The sequence below is a fragment of the Etheostoma cragini genome, chromosome 12 (genome assembly GCF_013103735.1).
Source record: "Etheostoma cragini isolate CJK2018 chromosome 12, CSU_Ecrag_1.0, whole genome shotgun sequence".
In the NCBI taxonomy this organism is placed as follows: Eukaryota; Metazoa; Chordata; class Actinopteri; order Perciformes; family Percidae; genus Etheostoma; species Etheostoma cragini.
Genome location: NC_048418.1, coordinates 13,762,630 through 13,780,539, shown reverse-complemented (window position 1 = coordinate 13,780,539; position 17,910 = coordinate 13,762,630). Strand labels below are relative to the sequence as shown.

General features: G+C 39.1%; 1 protein-coding gene and 1 long non-coding RNA gene across 3 annotated transcripts; both read right to left on the bottom strand.

Moving 5' to 3' along the window:
- Positions 1–336: 336 nt before the first annotated feature.
- LOC117954460 lies at positions 337–14,088 on the bottom strand. The gene is made up of 3 exons (XR_004658825.1): positions 14,076–14,088; positions 3,354–3,356; positions 337–727 (listed from the first exon to the last, which is right to left on the bottom strand). It is a non-coding gene; the product is annotated as an uncharacterized LOC117954460 (long non-coding RNA).
- On the bottom strand, positions 1,255–3,684 carry arf1 (ADP-ribosylation factor 1). 2 transcript variants are annotated; one of them, XM_034888293.1, is made up of 5 exons: positions 3,670–3,684; positions 2,478–2,655; positions 2,242–2,352; positions 1,946–2,070; positions 1,255–1,825 (listed from the first exon to the last, which is right to left on the bottom strand). In XM_034888293.1, the coding sequence occupies exons 2-5, from the start codon at positions 2,617–2,619 to the stop codon at positions 1,667–1,669; spliced, it is 537 nt and encodes a 178-aa protein (XP_034744184.1). In that variant the 5' UTR covers positions 2,620–2,655; positions 3,670–3,684; the 3' UTR covers positions 1,255–1,666. The 2 variants fall into 2 exon arrangements, with proteins under 2 accessions (XP_034744184.1, XP_034744183.1); XM_034888292.1 differs by having other exon boundaries at positions 1,636–1,825; positions 3,664–3,680.
- Positions 14,089–17,910: the final 3,822 nt, after the last annotated feature.

Genomic DNA, 17,910 nt, shown 5'->3' with positions numbered 1-17,910 from the left:
CAGAAGGAAAAGAGCAGGTGTGAATAATGAAATTAATGATGGCTGAATTCCACGTAGCTGCTTTGACTTTCCTGGTATGCATGTTTGCGTACTGTCACTCACTGGAACACTTTAATATAATAGAGATGGGAGACATTTTTGGCATTTTCTGCTTGTTAAACAAAACTGTCAATTGACTAATTATTTAACCTCTATATATAAAGTAGGTAAAATTAGGTGTGCATATTTTATTTGCAAGGATGCACAATTTCAATGTATGGAAAAAAATCTACATTAAACAACATTCAGCAGTTTTATTGCATAGAGTGAAAGAATTAAAATCATTTGCAGAAACTCTTTTATCCAGTCACTTTAATTACAGTGCTTTTTCCTCACAAAACAAACACTTTACATTTAAAACAGACAAACTTAAGAGATTAACAGTTTTCAAATATTTAGGTTGATGTAAATCAAACACAAAAATGATGCACCCTTAAGACATGTTCAGAGCAGTATTGTAACACTCACGTAGAAAAAAAAAAGCTTGAAAAAAAAAAGCTTGAAAAAAAAAAGGCAACATGTGTCATGGATAAGAAGGCATATGTATGGCTTCCCTTTTAACTCAAGCACAACTGCAAAGGAAGAAATACTGGCAATACGCTAAACATGTAGCTGAAACAGATTTTGTGTTAGAATCAAAATGCAATTTCCCAGATTTGATAACTGAATAAAAAAAGGCATGCCTTGCCTTTACAACAGACAGTAGGGCCATTGTAGTGTGCTACAATACAGAGTTACAGTATAAGGCTGTTGAAATAAGTACTCAGTGGAGTAATAGTTCCTGTGCAGTCTAATGATTTAAACACCCAGTAAGTTTGCATGTCTCTAAAGACCACCAAGACCAATCCATGCAACGCTGCAAACAAGTATATTGTAAAGGCAGCACATGATAAACCTGAGACTTAGAAATACAAACACCCAATGCTGCCTTAACTGCCTGCCTTTCAAACAACTATAAAACACATAGATATGAGATTGCTGCAGCATTTCTCAATTTAAACCGACATACTGTATAACAAAGGCTAGTAATTGTTCACAGACAGGAGTTCTCAACTTGGGCAAAGTGATGTCAGTACAGAGTACAAATAGTCAGTGCCAGTGTTAACGAACACACATTTGGGGGGCTGGTACATGAAGTCACTGGTTAGAGTAACCACAGTAACTGCAAGTAGTGCATCAGTGTTTAATTCAGTTTTTATTAATATTATTATTTTCATTATTATAAGCCCCACATGGATCACTTCCTACAGTACATGTGACCTGATGACAAATCATCAGATTGCATTGCGGTCCTGGGCAAATGTGCTGGTAAATTCTTATTCCTCACCTCCTATTTCTTATTTAATGGACAAATGGCTGCCCAACAGCCAGAAAGAGAAATGACCATGGTAGGATTTGTAAGAGTGCAATAAGCTGCCCCATTACCAAATATATTTACAATTACATTAAATAAAACCTGACAGCTTTCCAAAAACAGATCCTCTCCACCACTGGCATGTGTGTGTGTGATAATAACAGCTTAGGGGAGGATTTTAGGAGCGGGTAACTCAGCTTTGCAACACCTTTAGAGTAAAGAGCAAGGTCAGAGATTGGGTGGAGTAGATTAGTTGTAGAGAGCAGGTGATTATTAATGGTTTTTGAGTTGACTAGACAACCAATCCAGTCCTTCGTAGAGGCCATCCCCAGTGGTGGCACAGGTAGCCTGGATGTACCAGTTTCTGCCACGTAGATTGTGAAGATTCAACTTGTCTGTGAGTTCTGCTGCATTCATAGCGTTTGGAAGGTCCTACAATCAATAAACAGTGAGAAAACATTAGAAGCCAACCCTGTTGACAGCAGAAACTTGCAATAAACTGGTTATGATACACACCTGCCTGTATCAAAGATTTTCATAAGTAAATCTTACTTGTTTGTTGGCAAAAACTAATAGCACGGCATCACGCAACTCGTCCTCTGCCAACATTCTAGAGAGCTCTTCACGAGCCTCCTGACATCGCTCTCTGTCGTTGCTGTCCACAACAAAGATGAGACCTGGAACAAGAGCAAAAAGGGAACAAATGAGTGTGTGATGAAGTATTCTGTATCTTAAAAAAAAACTATAAAGCTGTGGACATTTAGTGAATATAAAAAAGTACATTACAAAGTGTCTGACATAAAGCCAACAAATGTCAGGCACTAAGGTTTTGACATAACTAAACATACCCTGTGTGTTCTGGAAGTAATGACGCCACAGCGGTCGAATTTTGTCTTGACCACCGACATCCCATACTGTAAAACTGATGTTCTTGTACTCTACTGTCTCTACATTAAAACCTAAATAAAAAGACAAACAATCACATTAATAACTTGTGAATTAAACACTTTAACATGAACTCATTTAACAGTAATAAGGGCACACAACACTTGTAAAGATCACTATTTTACAATTATTGACTTGCCTATTGTGGGAATTGTAGTCACAATCTCTCCAAGTTTCAGTTTGTACAAAATAGTCGTCTTTCCAGCAGCATCCAGACCGACCATGAGGATCCTCATCTCCTTCTTCCACATGTTAAAGAGCGATGCAAACATATTCCCCATGGCGGCTGGTGATGGGAACCTACTTAGGCAAAAAAACTGAGGAAAAACAAATCAAATGTTAAATTAAGGCAGCTTCGAAGCCTATGCCTAATATAATCAAACGTTATTTTGAGTAGATCTCAACAATTCAATAAATAATAAAAAGTAACCTGCAATAGTTTAAGTACTTTTCAATAAAAAAAGTAGTTTCTCCGACTTCGTTGTGTTGACCTTTTTAATCCGTAATGTGACAAAAAATATGGACTCTACAAAGAGTTGTATTTTATTGCTCAGAGCGTTTAAAAAACAGTTTATTTCCAGTTTAAAGCTTTACATTATTGCTTTAGTCCCGAACTTCTAGCTACACCAGTACAATCCACCACAACTCTAAAACATTACTTTTTATTGATCAGAGTGTTGAAACAAATACTTAAAATTACACAGTCAGTTCATTGTTTTTCCGATAGCACATGAATGCATCATTAGACATTCCGAACGTCACCAGTAACTCTCGAGAAATGCTTTCTTCGCGAGCTAGCTACACTAACGTTATATTAACACTAGGACCCCAGCAGGTTCGCACATACAGACCTAAGTTGGCTTACTGGAGTAGTTTCACATTAAGCTTGTCAAGGGGCAATGCCAGAAGTCGCCAGACTAACATAAACCCACGTAAACAAACAACGTTAGCTGGCTATGAGACGATATTGTTAGTCGCCCGACCAAATAACATTTTCGACAATTTCTTGAAAAACTAGCTACTTTTCAGAATACTACGAGTCTCATTTCATTTGTTTTCATGTAAAATTAAGAAATATTATTTGGCTAAGAGTTAGAAATCAAGGAAATACCAGGGAAACGTTAGCTAGTCTATTTAGCTAGCTTGTTAGCTAGAGTTAGCATTTTCGGTAACGTTAGCTAGCTTTTGGCAGCACTCGTTTTTTTTCCTCTCGGCGTCTTTATTATCATAACAACCGTGGTCACAAATACGATTTTGCTTTAAAACGCATGGCTTTTTGTGCGACTAAATTCAGCTAAAACAGCAAGCTTGATTAAAGTTTATACACTTACACAGCTGATATGTTTCCTTCCTCAAGGCGTTTCCTTTCTCCGGAAAATGGCGACAATTTGACACGTCAGAGTTTCCGTTCCAGCTGAACTTCCATGAGCATCAAGCTGGAAGATGTCGCCCCCTGTGACTGAGGGGAGAATTACACGCATTGCTGAGGTTGTCAATCTTTTTTCAGCCAATGACCCATTACAAGCTAAAGTACATAACGGGGACCCTCTCATGTATGTCTCTTGAAATAAATTGACGTGGCCTATTACGTATTTTTATACTGCGTATTACAAATAAACTGTGCAATATTATTGAACTTTTTGAACACATCAGCCTAAACCCTAATACACAACATTGTCATATAACCTAAATTGTCAACACTGATATAAGTCTGAAGACAACTTATCTATTGTAATTGGCAATATATGCTATACTCTACTTTAAATTGAGTTGTGGTAACTCCCAATGGCATATCCTGGGAATTATTGTCTAGACTAGATGAAGCTTATCTTTTGCTGCCAAAGGAGCATCCTGGTGATGTCCCGGTGATGTCTTAGTGTGCTGTTTGAATTTCAAACTCTGCTACTTCCACTCCCTTTTGATCCTCTAAGGAAAAGTCTAACCACGTTATTGTTGGGACAGTTGAATTTTAACCAGGGTCAACTATGCCGGCTACCCCCAGCAGAGGGGGTAGCAGGAGGGTAGAAGGGCAGGAGAGAGCAGCAGGAGGGGAGAAGGGTCTGAAGTTGGGGATGGACCACACAGTAAAGGCTCATAATGCTGTCTCACACTGCAACCGTAATTTGTGGTTTTGCCCTGCCAAATGCCTAAGAGATCGCTCTCAGCTTATTTTCACAGCAATTTATGTTTTTTTTTTTATGTATGTGGAAGGTGTTTACTTAGCAGCAATTGTTTAGAATTGCCTCACATTCAACTCTGCTTTCAATATCAGGGTTACAATCAGACATAGAAATGTTTCTAATCCTGATTCACTGACAAAACTCTCAGTATCTACAAAACCTTCTGTTTTTTTTTTTTTACAGATGTTGTTTGAAGAACAATTTTTAGAACATATTGCCAAAACTGATACTACTGAAAAGAATGAGAGGCAACCACTTCGCTAATTCTCCCATAAGTTTTATTGTGCAGCAACTTTTTGTCCCAGCCGGGTCTTCCTCAGTCAAATGACATTCATCATAGGAACAAGCATAGACATAGGGCATATACAGCACATGGATCAGCTGAGCACATTCAAACTAATTACCAAGGGCTTGATCAGCTGAACTCATTTAAATTGATTACCAAGGCCTTGATGGGCCTAAGTGCCACCTTTACCACATCTTATCACATAAAGCAATTGGTTTAAAAAATACATGTACACAAATGTGCACACAGACAATGAAAAAAATTGAAACAATTTGGCCAAAGCCATAACTTACAAAATATCATTATGTACTAGATTATCCCACATGTACACTATTTCCCCCAGTAGATGAATCCCACATACAATGTCACAAGAGTGGTCATTACAAAAAAGGGTTTACATCCAATTCTTAATTTAAGCCGTATGGGGACATTGTGTTAAAGAGTAACTCTCGCCAAAATACAACCTAGGGTCTTTTTGTGAATGTACCCGAGTCAAACTTTTGTTTAAAAGCATGTTTAGGACGGAAGGGCCGCTTTTCAGATTTTTGTGTTCTTTTTCAGATCAGAAATGTATTTTGGTCTTAAACCATTGAGTGATTTATAAACTAGCAAAAGTACTTTGGAATCAATTCTTTGAGGCACAGGAAGCCAGTGTAAAGACTTCAGAACTGGAGTGATGTGATCCAGTCTCTTGGTCTTAGTGACCAGGTACTCTATACATGAACGCAAGCATTGAGAACAATGTTTGTCTTCACAGAGTTTACTAAAAAGAAAGGTTTTGAGCGACTCACATTAGCAGTTGTTGTTTGTGCTATCCGCCATCTTCCCAATCAAAAATATGCAATCTCTTAATATGAATGGTACGGCCTCTATGGGAGGAAACGTCATTCTTACATGAGGCAATATTGTTTTTCACTATTGACAAAACAACAAATTGTCCGTGCATTTATTTGATACTAAGCTTTAGGAGCATTTTGGTTGCGTTTTGGCGAGAGTTACGCTTCAAGGTAATACATCCAAAACGTCTCTCTCTGAAGATGCCTTTTCGCATGATCACCCCCTCTTGGAGGGTTCTTAACATCTTCTGTTTTTTTTTTTATCTTCTTTTTCTTTTGCAGACATTGTTTAAAGATTTGTTCTTAAGGAAACAGTTCTTAGAACATGTTGCCAAAACTAATACTACAAATTGTTTCAATTTTAGAAAACATACAGCTATGTGACAATCTCTAAAAAAGTCCATGAAACAAAGGTTGTATAAAGGGTAATTCAAGTGAAAACACAAAATCTGACATGTGCCAGTTTTCTTTAACAAATATGCTTTTCTTTGATATAAGGATATTCTACAACCTATGGGTTTGTTTCTCAGTTCAATAAGAGGTTGCATTTTTCATATCTAATGCATGTCAACATTTATTATCTATATTTATCATCTTAAAAACATGGTTGTAAGATCAAAACCTGTTCTTCACCTGTAAGTGGAAATGTTAACCATCTTTACTTTTATTTTGTAACAGCATCAGTTAGACCAATAAACATTAAATTACAGCAAAGAAAACATAAACAGCACAGAACAAGGGCTTCAACTCTGCACTGTTCTCTAATTCCTCAATGCAAAATACAACACAGACTACAGAAAATAGGCTTTAACAAATGCAGTTTACAAGAAAAGCAGTAAACAGTTTAATTTGGTGATCTTCTGTACAGCAGAAAAAAAAAGAAAGAAAGTAAAATCCATCTTTTCTCCTCTTTGCACAGCCAGAGCACAGGTGCACAGGTTGAGGTGGGACAACAGAGATTCATTACTTCATTCAACCTTAATTGATACTTGCAAGATCAACCGTAATTTACAATAACATGGAGTCAATTACAAGAGATATACTAACAGAAAAGACTGATATCATTATAAAATACTAAACCATTAAAACCTTATGATTAAGGAAAATTATTTGATAGATAACCATTTTGCAACAAGGGTAGATAATTTAATAAATAAATCAAAATGTGAAAGAATATACAGTTTCTTAAAAGTTCAAAAGGTATAAGTGCATTGATTTACAGGATTTGTTATATTTTTGTTCAGTTAAAAGCAGTTTTTCCAAGTTTTGGCCTAGCTCATGAAACATGAAGCAAGAGCCAGTCAGTAGAGCATGTCTGATACATCTGAGTGATTATAAATTATTAATTTTCCAGTAGGGGCTTAATTTATTCAAAAACATTCCAGTGAGTGTAAGGTCTCTCTTGAAGAGACGAACACCGAACTCAACCCTATCATATAAAACACAAACATGTACGATAGACAACACTGATATTAAATCTCAAGGCAGAGTGATACTGAGGCCAGAGGTTGAAGAGCTGTGGAGGATGCATGTCTATAAATCAGTCCAAGACAGACATGGAAACCATCTTAACAACCCTTTTCCTACAAAATTTGGGAAAGATGGTTTTATTTCTGTAGTAATAACCAAACTTTTTATGTGATGACAAACACAAGATTATCAATATAAATTTAAATGTGAGTTTTTCATCAATCCAGATGCCAAGATATTTATATTCTGTGACCCTCTCCCTTCAGTAGAAATATTAATACCCTGTATTAGCTCTTACTCAGGAAACTAGCATGTACTTTTTAGAGTTTAGTGCATGTCCAAGAGCCAGAGAATGTCAAAGGAACGCTGTAAGTGGCTGCTATATGTACATAATTAGCAACCTAATACACTACTGTGTCATCCACGTACAGAAAGGCATGAAAGTTTGCCAAAGATGGAGTGATATTTTTAATATTAACTTAAAAAGGACTGGACCTAAACCTGTTATTTTTGTCTTCTAGTACATGCATTTTAAATTTAAAGAGATGTGAGGCAGAAAAAATGCACAGCAATGAACTCGATATTGTCGAGATTTAAGAATATCTCTAATAGCTGCTTCCTGAGGATTTGAACCAAAACTTACTAAAAGCAGACTTTATTGGGTTGAAAGTATCATAATATACATTTATAACGTACCATGTAATGAGCCAAAGGTACAGTAAAGATCCTAGTTGTAGTGCTAAATCCAACTTTCCATACTCCACAGGCAAACACAGCGGTAATATCCATTTGAAGGGCTCCATCCTTGTTGGTCCTTTGCGGCTTCATATCTCACTAGTTACTGACAGTTGTGACGTGTAGACAGAGTACTAGAAATAGGACAGTAGGAGGGTGTATATATCAACCCCCCCAAAGCACACACACAAACACACAAACGATGGCCCCGCTTGTGTACACGCTTTAACAACTTTTTTCCACACGTGCATGTGTGCACACTCTCTCTTTCTCTTTAAATCCCTTCTTTATTTGTGTCAACTGTGTCCGCTGAACACCTATCCCCACCTGGGGGCCACAGCTGCAGACGTGACAGCTACAGTAAGACTCTGGAGATTTTCAAAGTGGCCCTTGTCCACAGGGAAAATTTGCTTTTGGCACATACTATGTCATTGCCTGAGAGGAGTTATCCAAGTTGCTGAGTCAGTCATGCCCAAATCAATGGACATGTATGAAGCAGAGAGTGAGGCTTGTCTGCATTTTGTGAATGGAAAAGGGCTGCCAAAAAGGCCTTGCAAGGATAAAAACGCTCAGTAAGGGGCTTGGGAACGCTGGTCTGGTGTGTGTGTGTGTGTGTGTGTGTGTGTGTGTGTGTGTGTGTGTTACAGAGGGAGAGAATGTTGGTGTGTACATGCATAAGAGTGCATGCATAAGAGAGATTTGTTATTTTTAGTTTTGTGAGCTTCACATTCTGAAATTTTAAATTATTCATAAAACTTATTTTAGATCTGGATTTGTGTATGTACTGCGCGTTTCAATAATCATTATAATGATGACAATAGAAGAACATTATAAAATGGCCCATGGACAACCAATAGACTGCTGTGTGAATCGTACAAAGGAGCTGGTTCGGGCTAAGCAGTGCTGGAACTTGGATGGACAGGCATGGGATGCCTCCCTCTGCGTCTCATGTTGTACTGGATTAAGATCGGGCAAAATCCCAAATGAGGTGTGAAGCAGAAAACAAACCAAACATTATTACAACGACCAGCATCGTTGCCATGAGATCATCCATGCTGGCTTCATCCATTGGCAACAAGTGCCACTGGGCACCCTACCCCACGCCGCTCACAGTAGGGGGCGCTACAGAGAGAGACAGGCTGGGGCAAAAGGATAAATGTGCACTGGTGTCGGCTGCCAATCACCTTTGTATGGTGATTGTCAACATCCTGTAAAGGTTGTTGAGAGGATTTGCATAACATTTTGCACTCCGCCCTGGGTGCATGCGGAAATATTCCATTCCATATTGAGTCATTACCGCATAAAGATTGTTCTCATAAATTTTGACAGCACAGTTTGTGGAAACAAAGTAAATGAGGTAATCTAGTTAAATAGCAATCAAGAGTATGAAATCCATATCAAACCATGCGTTTGGGCAACAATATTGTTTGTTTTGTCTTGGATCAATCAAATTTCTCAAAAAACTGACCTGTGCAGTACACATTTATTCATTGTTTATGCAACAAATGATCTTTAATGATCTTTTTGATTGAATTTAGTTCCCCTGTATGACCCCTTCACTCTACAATAACAACTGATCTAGTATGTGGGAGCCATTGGCATCGATGGGAGATGTCCTGGGACATCCGTGACAGATGGTTAAAAAAAAGCTCTCTAAAGACGCATGGGGGGCCTCTGGCGTGGGGGTGGGATGTTAACAATAGGTATACTGGCAAGGTGTAACGGTACGCGTAGAACGCAACGTCCATGCCCAGGAACTGAATTTCCTTGTAAAGGATGACTTGGTTGGAAGTGAGGTTGCTGTGGTCCTTCAAATTTTCAGCACCCTTTAAACAACATAAATTCAACTGGGCATTTTAAGCCCCTGACACACCAACCAGACTGCCGACCCTCGGCAGAAAAGGCAGTTGGACGGATCAATCTCCCCGAGTTGGTAGAAAAAAAAGCCTCGGATGCGGCTTATTCGACGAACGCATCAAGTGGGTCTGCTTTTTCAAGAAATTCTAAGGCAGTCCTGAACACTTGTTCAGAATACAATCTCATGTTTTACTATATTTTACTCACAAAACGTGTTTCTACAAATATTTTAATCGACAAACAGGCCATGCAGTTGGCTGAATCTGTCTTCATTTCAGATCGACAAAGGTCAGTTTAAAAGATTTTTGTCAGATTTTGAGAGACTCTAGTCCCACTCATCCCACTCCTCGACCGGGTTGGCACTCTACCAATCAGATTGCTCATTTGAGTCCGACTGCCGGCAGTGCCCGCCTTCTGACCGAGCAGGTCAAAATGAAGGCCGACAGCCCTTCCGGACCACTCCGAAAGACTGGCGGCACAGAACACACCAAACAGACTCAAGTCACCGACCTTGCCAGACTCTCCAACGGCCGATCATCATGTTGGTGTGTCACGCCCATTACCTGAACTCAAATGACATTTTGACTTCTGCTGCTCTAACTTTGAAACTACCTTTCAGCATCCACTTGGGCCATGACGAGCTATTGCAAGATGAAACAACGGTGAGGATAAAGGTATTTCTTTGAAAGACTTTTTTGTTTCCCTCAGTGGGTTGGTTTGAAGTTGATTCATGTTTGCTATGTATACAGGTTTTTAAGGGTTGTCCCACCCCTGTTCCCTTTTTTAAATCCAGCTATATCCCATTGAGGGAGGCATCAAAGATTAAAGTGTGAACCTGTTGCACCTTGGGGTAGATAATTGGTTGGAATGCACAGCATGTTGAAGCAGGGCCTCAAGGACCAACCAGCACCAACCATAACATGTGGCATCAAAACCAGGTAGATGTCCAGATTTGGCACATGGGATTTTTTGCTTGTCAAGTTGATGCCAAATGATTTTTAACATGGTCTCACTCTGTTATACATATATATCACATATTATTTCTCCAACATTCAGGCATCTGTGACGTAGACAGGTTCATTGTAAGTGGCCCTTTGGGTCCTTTAGAAAAGCCACATGGTGACGAGCCTAACATGCTCCCAAGGTGGTCCAGGTATGGTGTTTTTATATCTCTACTGACAACTGATCTCTATTGGTTATGTAAGCCCCTTAAAGATAATCCTTAAGTGATTGAATAATGAATTTGGAGGCATTTTGAACATTGCATACAAGTGTGTGACCCACAGGTGTGTGATGTAATGGTTCACCACATGCAAGCAGTGTTATCAACCTATCATTGTGCTGTGCTGGTGTTGGTGTGTTGTTTTGATTCTTTCTGTGTGTGTTTGTGTGTGTGTGTGTGTGTGTGTGTGTGTGTTACGCGATGGAGCACCTGTCCGCCTTGAGGCTGGAAAGGCTACAGCCTCTCATTTCTGGAACTCGTGTTGTAATGCATTAGAGGGCTTGTCATTGTACTTTATTGAAGGCCTCTAACAAGCCATTTGACATCCCTGACAGGGTCAGAGGTGTCAACCTGCTCAGACTGACAGGGAGATGGACACAGAAGGTCAGAGGCGAATTAGGTTGCTATCTAAATCAATTGCAGGTTGTAGCCCTAGGGTACTTTGCTGCTCTGCCAATAAAGCCTGGATGTGGTCACGTTTGATGCAGAGACAGAAAACAGGAAAAATGTAAAAAACTTTTTAGCATTCAAACCATGCTCAACTCATCTTTGAATTCTGTATTTTTCTGTATTTTTTCTCTTTTTTCTTGTGGTATCTTCCATTTCAGGTCTTTCTGTTTGGTTTCTACAGAAGGCAAAACAACTCTATAGCTATTATGTTTTAGTGGGAGTCAACGCCTCAAAAGGTGAATGGATATATCTAGTTGCATTTGATGTTTTCACACCTCTCAAATGTGTTTTGTGCATGTCCACATGAAATATTGAAACATTAGAGAAATAAACTGGAAATTCTTATAAATCTGAATAGTGGACAGCTAGGACATTATGTCACAATCATTTCAAACATTGTGCTTACACTTGCATGTAATGTTGTTCAGAAGTAAGAGCTTGTAAAGGCCACCAAATGGCAAACAATTTAGCTGAAACTGCACAGGATGGAAATAATGGAACATTGAATTCTAAAGTCTCAAATCCTTGTTAAGACCCTCCATCTTACAAACTAAACTGGATCACAACAAAAATCTCCTTTCCTTTTATCATGTTTAGATCCTCTAATCCCTCTGCCATTTTCCATTCTTTCTTCTTTTCTCATTTGAAATGGCAACTGTTTGGTTGTCCGGCATTGGAACGTTGAGAATTTATCCACTGAGTGAAAGTATATTGAAGAAAGGAAGAACAGCTTGACAGAGCCAAGAATGCTACGGATCTCTTTAAGTCCCATAATGAGATGTTTTCTCTGCTCTGAGCTTGTATTGACATGGAGACTAATGATTTCCACAAAGTAATAGATTGAGAAAGTAATGCGCAGGGGTGGGAAAGACAACACAAAGTGATTTAAGTCGAACGGTAGCCAAGATGCTTAGTGCTTCTCTTTGTATGGGGTGTGAAGAGCCTTGATGACATCACTTCTCTGGAGCAGACATGCTGAGGTAGAGAATTTGCATGGACCTTCGAACAAATGTGGAACTTATAAACTATACATTTCAAAAACACATCTTACTTGATTACTCCAAAATAGATCTGATCAGTTGTATTCATGCAACAATTATGCTATGAGATATCAAAAAATGACAGGACTTATATGAAACTTTCCTTCAGTTCGAGACCTTCCAATTAGGTACTAATGTTATCTATATTAACCCTTCGCCCCCTTCCCTGACTAAGCTTTATTGAGTAAAGGGCAAGGGGGTTGGGGTTGCCTCAATAAAAACAGCACTAAAAAGCAATTACAGTGCTGTGAAGAATGGGACTTGTCAGTAATTTGCTGTCTAAAACCGAGGAGATTGCAGGTCTGGGGCCGATTGGAATTCTGAGCCTGGAGTGCAGTGTGGGAAAAGCAGTGGGAAGGCAAGCACCACCCTTTGTGAGGTAATTACTGGAACTAGCAGAGGCCAGTGCCAGGTTCTGCTAATGATAACCTCGCTCCTCTCCCCTCCAAGTCATCTCGTAATTGATACACCCAATCTCACTCACTCAGGACATGTCCACCATAATGTGGGTACATTTGACAGGCATATTTTTCCTGACCCCCTTCATTTAGGCTTTCCATCAATACTAAGCTGATGCTTTTCAATCACCAAGAATGGAACTTGGAAAGTGGGTGCACTCGAGAACAGATCCACTGTTTGGATGCTGTATTGTATGGATGCATGGAAACCACGTATGAAATAAGAGTAGAATGGTGAAATGAAGACTCTTTTGGGGGTATTTCTTGTTTCTTGTGTCAATTAATTTTTTTACAGGTTATATTACAAGAAAGCTGTTCACAACTTTTTATTTTTTCCACCACTACTAACCATGACACGTTTCTGAAAAACTAATCTGTTGAATTGAGAGATGCCTAGTTACTTTTTTAACAAAAAGTAAAATAATGAATAATGATGCTCACAAGAGGAATGCAAACATAAGTTTAGATTTACTCTGGTTGTTGTGAATTATTAGAGTATATGTAACTGACCGGCCGAAAGAAAATGACACCATGAAGTCACCACCACCAGATAGATAAGAGACAGAGCTAATTAATATTACTGAAACTGCTTCGGGAAATGTATGGTGCACATGCTCATCATACCTGCTGAACTACTTTGAGCTGCACAGAGGTGAAAAGGTGACTAATGGGTGATCATGTCTGCCTCCTCCTCCCCACTACAACCCACATTGACCTGAAGGATGACCCCTTGTCAACCTCCAGACTCGGCACCCGACCACCACTACATCTTACAGCAGCATACCTGAACATAGAGGGCTCCCCTGAAAAACTTGTCCTCAAAAGGAAGAGTCAGGGGGTGAGGGTTATGCATGTGTAAACACACATGTGTAGTCTGTGTAGTGTGTCTTTCAAATCGCCAGCTCCTTTCCCCTCTTGTTATCTCCTCCAGTTTGACTAATGTTCTCTTGTAAGTACAGAGGTGGCAAAATTCCTTTGTTGACTTCAACAATACAAACAGGCACTTCAAAAGGAGAAAAGGCTGCTTTACAGGTGCCACATGTCTTCTGATGATGCCTGTCCTCTTTAGAAATCTTGCAGATAACCCATCATCCTCATTCAAGGCAGGTGACATACTTCACACATTCCCCTCCCTGGCTGTAAAAAAGAAAATGTTGATTGCTACAGACGTTAAGATGTTAAGAGATTAAGATTTTTCAACACAGCCTTTAGAGAATGATATGTTTAGTATTAGTGCATATAGTTATCTGTTGAAGCTCATTTTGTCTGTCTACTGTGTCTAATGTTTATCTAAAGTGGAAAAAGGCGATTGTGTGATAAACAACACATTGGCGGATCTTAAGTTAGAATTTAGTGGCTGAAGTGTTGTATGAAGGTGTGGGTGCTGTCAGGATTTTTTTTTAGAAAATATGTGAGAAATATGATCACTTACAGGCCATTCAAGGGGGGTTTGTTTGCAATATTTTTTTTATAATAATTTAATAATAATTTATACTGTTCAGTGATCCCCAGTTGGTAAATTACAATTTATACTTTGTTTTAGTTTTTTTGAAATCAATACACACAGGTCTGAAACACACACACACACACACACACACACACACACACACACACACACACACACACACACACATACGCTCAGGACATATTCATGCACAAATGGAGAGATGTCAGAGTGAGTTGGCTGCCAGTGCTATACCGGCGCTCTGGGCAAATGGTGGGGGTGCCTTGCTCAAGAGCACCTGGCAGCGCCCAGGAGGTGAACTGGCATCTCTCCAGCTACCAATCCACACTGTACTGCACTGGCACTTGAACCATATTGCAATTTGTGAGTCAAATGCCGTAATCACATGTGTTAACTTCTCAAATTAGACTGTGGAAGTATACCAGATTTTTGTACAATGTCCACACGACAAAAATTATTTCAGTTATATTATTCCTACGATCTGGATAATCTGATATGTTAAATGTGTTAAAGACATGTACTGAATCCAAAGGAGGGATCTAATTTCAGACAGAAGAACACATAGACATGAAAAGACTGGCTTCAAAGTCAGTTCCATAATGAAATGCCCACACACGGCACTTCTCCTCTGTAGTTCAGTTTTGGCCCATCACCTTTGGTGTGCACGTCCCACAGTATAAACAAGAAGAGCTTTGAGAAACGTATTCTTTGAAAGCTACAATATGTGTTAAACATAGAGCAGCCGAGTCTTTCTAACATATTATCTCAAACATTTGCACGCAGATAAAACCTCAAATTTAACATGTTAGATATCAACCCAGTTGCATATTTGTTAACATGGGTTTTTATGTTAATAATATCAAGAGCCTTAGGAAGAGTGAAACAGAAAGCTGTAACCAAAGGGTGACTTCTGTGGGAGTATTTGCATCATGTCATTTGAGTGTGGGCCTTTGCACCAATCCACTGTATATGTGTTGCCCCACAACAACATGGCTGTATTGAAATGCATGCAGGGGTCTCTTGTGAATGTCAGGGTGAAACTCAGGACATAAAATAAAAAGAGGATACTGATTGCAATTAGGTCCATTGTCTCCCATTTATATGGTTAGTGGTGCCTTTTGCAGTCTAGTCGCGTCAAAGTTCTCACAGTCAGGATGCCATCTCTCTCACTTGAGTCACCATAGTCTCCTCTGGCAACTATCTGCTAACAATGTTCATCTCACTTGGGTGACAAAGCTGCTAGGGTGGGTCTGGTCTGAAGGGAAAGGCCTATTTCCTTTAGCCGAAAGACAGCGTTGCTGCAGGGCCGGAGTTTCTGTTTCATGTTTTGTACTTGTTTTCTCCCATTCAGATGGTGTGAAAAGTGTCAAAGGTCGAGGTGTGGAATGAGCTGCCGACAGCCTCCCAGTCGTTAAACCAAACCTGAACCTGGCTGGCTCCTAAGAGTTCATACACAACAGTGTTCAACAAGTCTTTATTCATTTCCCATCATGAGGCAGGATTTAAATGCCATAGCATTTTTATGAATCTCTGGGAAAATGAGTATACCCGAGTAATAAGTTTCAGTCGTAGGACAAACTGTGAAAGACGGCTTAAAATATAGTTTGAATTGGGGGTGGGCTGACTAATGAATCCACATGAATGAAAACGGAAGGGTATCACTTTTTGTGTTGCTTCCACTCTGGAGGGGGTGTGTATCAATCTTTCTGTGAGATAATGGGGTTAGATAGCAGTGAGACCTGGCCTCTGGTGGTGACATTGTTGCAGGGCTCAAAGACTATCAGGGGTCCAGCGGCTGAGCCGGAGCACTGGTGGGCTCTATTCACATCCCACCCCTAATCTATCTTGAGATCAGGTCTTTCTCTTCAACAAAGCTCCGTCTATTTCTTAACTCTCATCACTGAGTTTTTTTCTGGTATTATTGTTTCTCCAAAAAGCACAGCTGGCTTCTGCAGTCTCTCAAAGAAATCAAATTATTAGACCAGCTTTATTTTCTTCTTCTTTTGGCCCATGTTTGGGCATTATGGCCTTAATCTATTAGTCTTTTTGACTGACAGCTTGTCCATATTCTAAGTGTGCAACTGTGATTAGATTTTTCATTCATTCAGGCATCAGTATTATCCGTGTAAGGCTTCAGTGGTGTCTTCATAATGAGGAACCGCCGTCTACAGACAGGCAGTCTTGCAGCTAATTCAGTGGCCCTAATTTAACATGGTAACTACATGGTTGTGTATTCTGTGGCAGCTATGGGCTGAGCTGCATGTTAGTTACTGAAGGGTTCAGAGTTTGTTGACCTGTTGGTAGACAGTCTTAATTCTTCTTTATTTTTTAATTATTTGTTTATTGAAAAAAGTACATTTAAATTGTATTAGATTGTTGGTTTTTATGAGGACTTCCACCAGTTTGAGTCAGCTGAATCTGGATTCCCACATCCCTTAATATAACATCCTCTGAATCAGTGAAATTGAACACAAGAAAGCATTTTGTTGTCTGAATTGAAGATGCAACAGAAGCTTTTCAATCTTGCACAACTGATATCTGCAACAAATCATGACCATGTTTGATTCACAAAAGTTTACAGGACGTTGATAATTGATAGGACAAATTTTAGCACTACTGCAATATTTACTATTATTATACCTGTAACGGTGCTCCTGGACAAATCTTTGGGGTTCTCCTACCATCACCACAACCTGTTAATGTTACTCATACCCTTCCAAAGTTATTATGACTAATGTCAGTCTATCATTCATAATCCCATTCCCCTCAGCATAGAAATTGCAAACAATCTGTCTTTACGCACATATGTCTAATCAGTAATATTTAAAAAATTGTAAACTCTTCTTGCATATTTCTTTTTCTTTTATCCATCAATACAAACTATTTACCATATTTCAACTAAAACCGGCCAACTAGCTCTTCTAGCAAACTGAAACTCACAAGCATCACTTCCCACCATCCATCACCCTAATATAAATTAAATGGAGCAATGCGTTTTTTTTCTAAAGATTTTTTTCTTCTTCAGATCAAGACCAGATGATGCTCTTACACAAAAGTCATGTCAGGTTTGAATTTGAGACAGTCAGCTTTTTTTAAAAGAGCTTGTTTGCCCAAGGCGTAGTAGCTGAATACTGTTACCTACTTATTTCACACTGAGCATCTTCAGATTCATGTGCTACATTTATAGACATGTGTATGCTATTGACACCTGTGTTCAGAAGCCTTCAGCCCCCAGAGGTCAGAGGTCAATGGGCCATTTATCCATCTATGACTATGCTTATATCTTGGCAATCACATTTCACAAAACTCAACAAAATACTCAATCACATAAGTTCAGTCATAGATTATACAACAAGTTTGGTTGTTTATGTTGCTTTATTTTGGTGTTACAGAGTTAACTTTTGAAATCTACTACAGGCAGTAAGACAATCAATACCTGTGTTCAGTCAGTGAAAAACAGATGAGGTAAAAAGGCTACAGCGTTACAAGTCACAACACTGTTTAGAAAAATGTATTTCTGCAAATATATACTTTTACTTACTAATATATACATAGCTTGAAATAAATAATTAT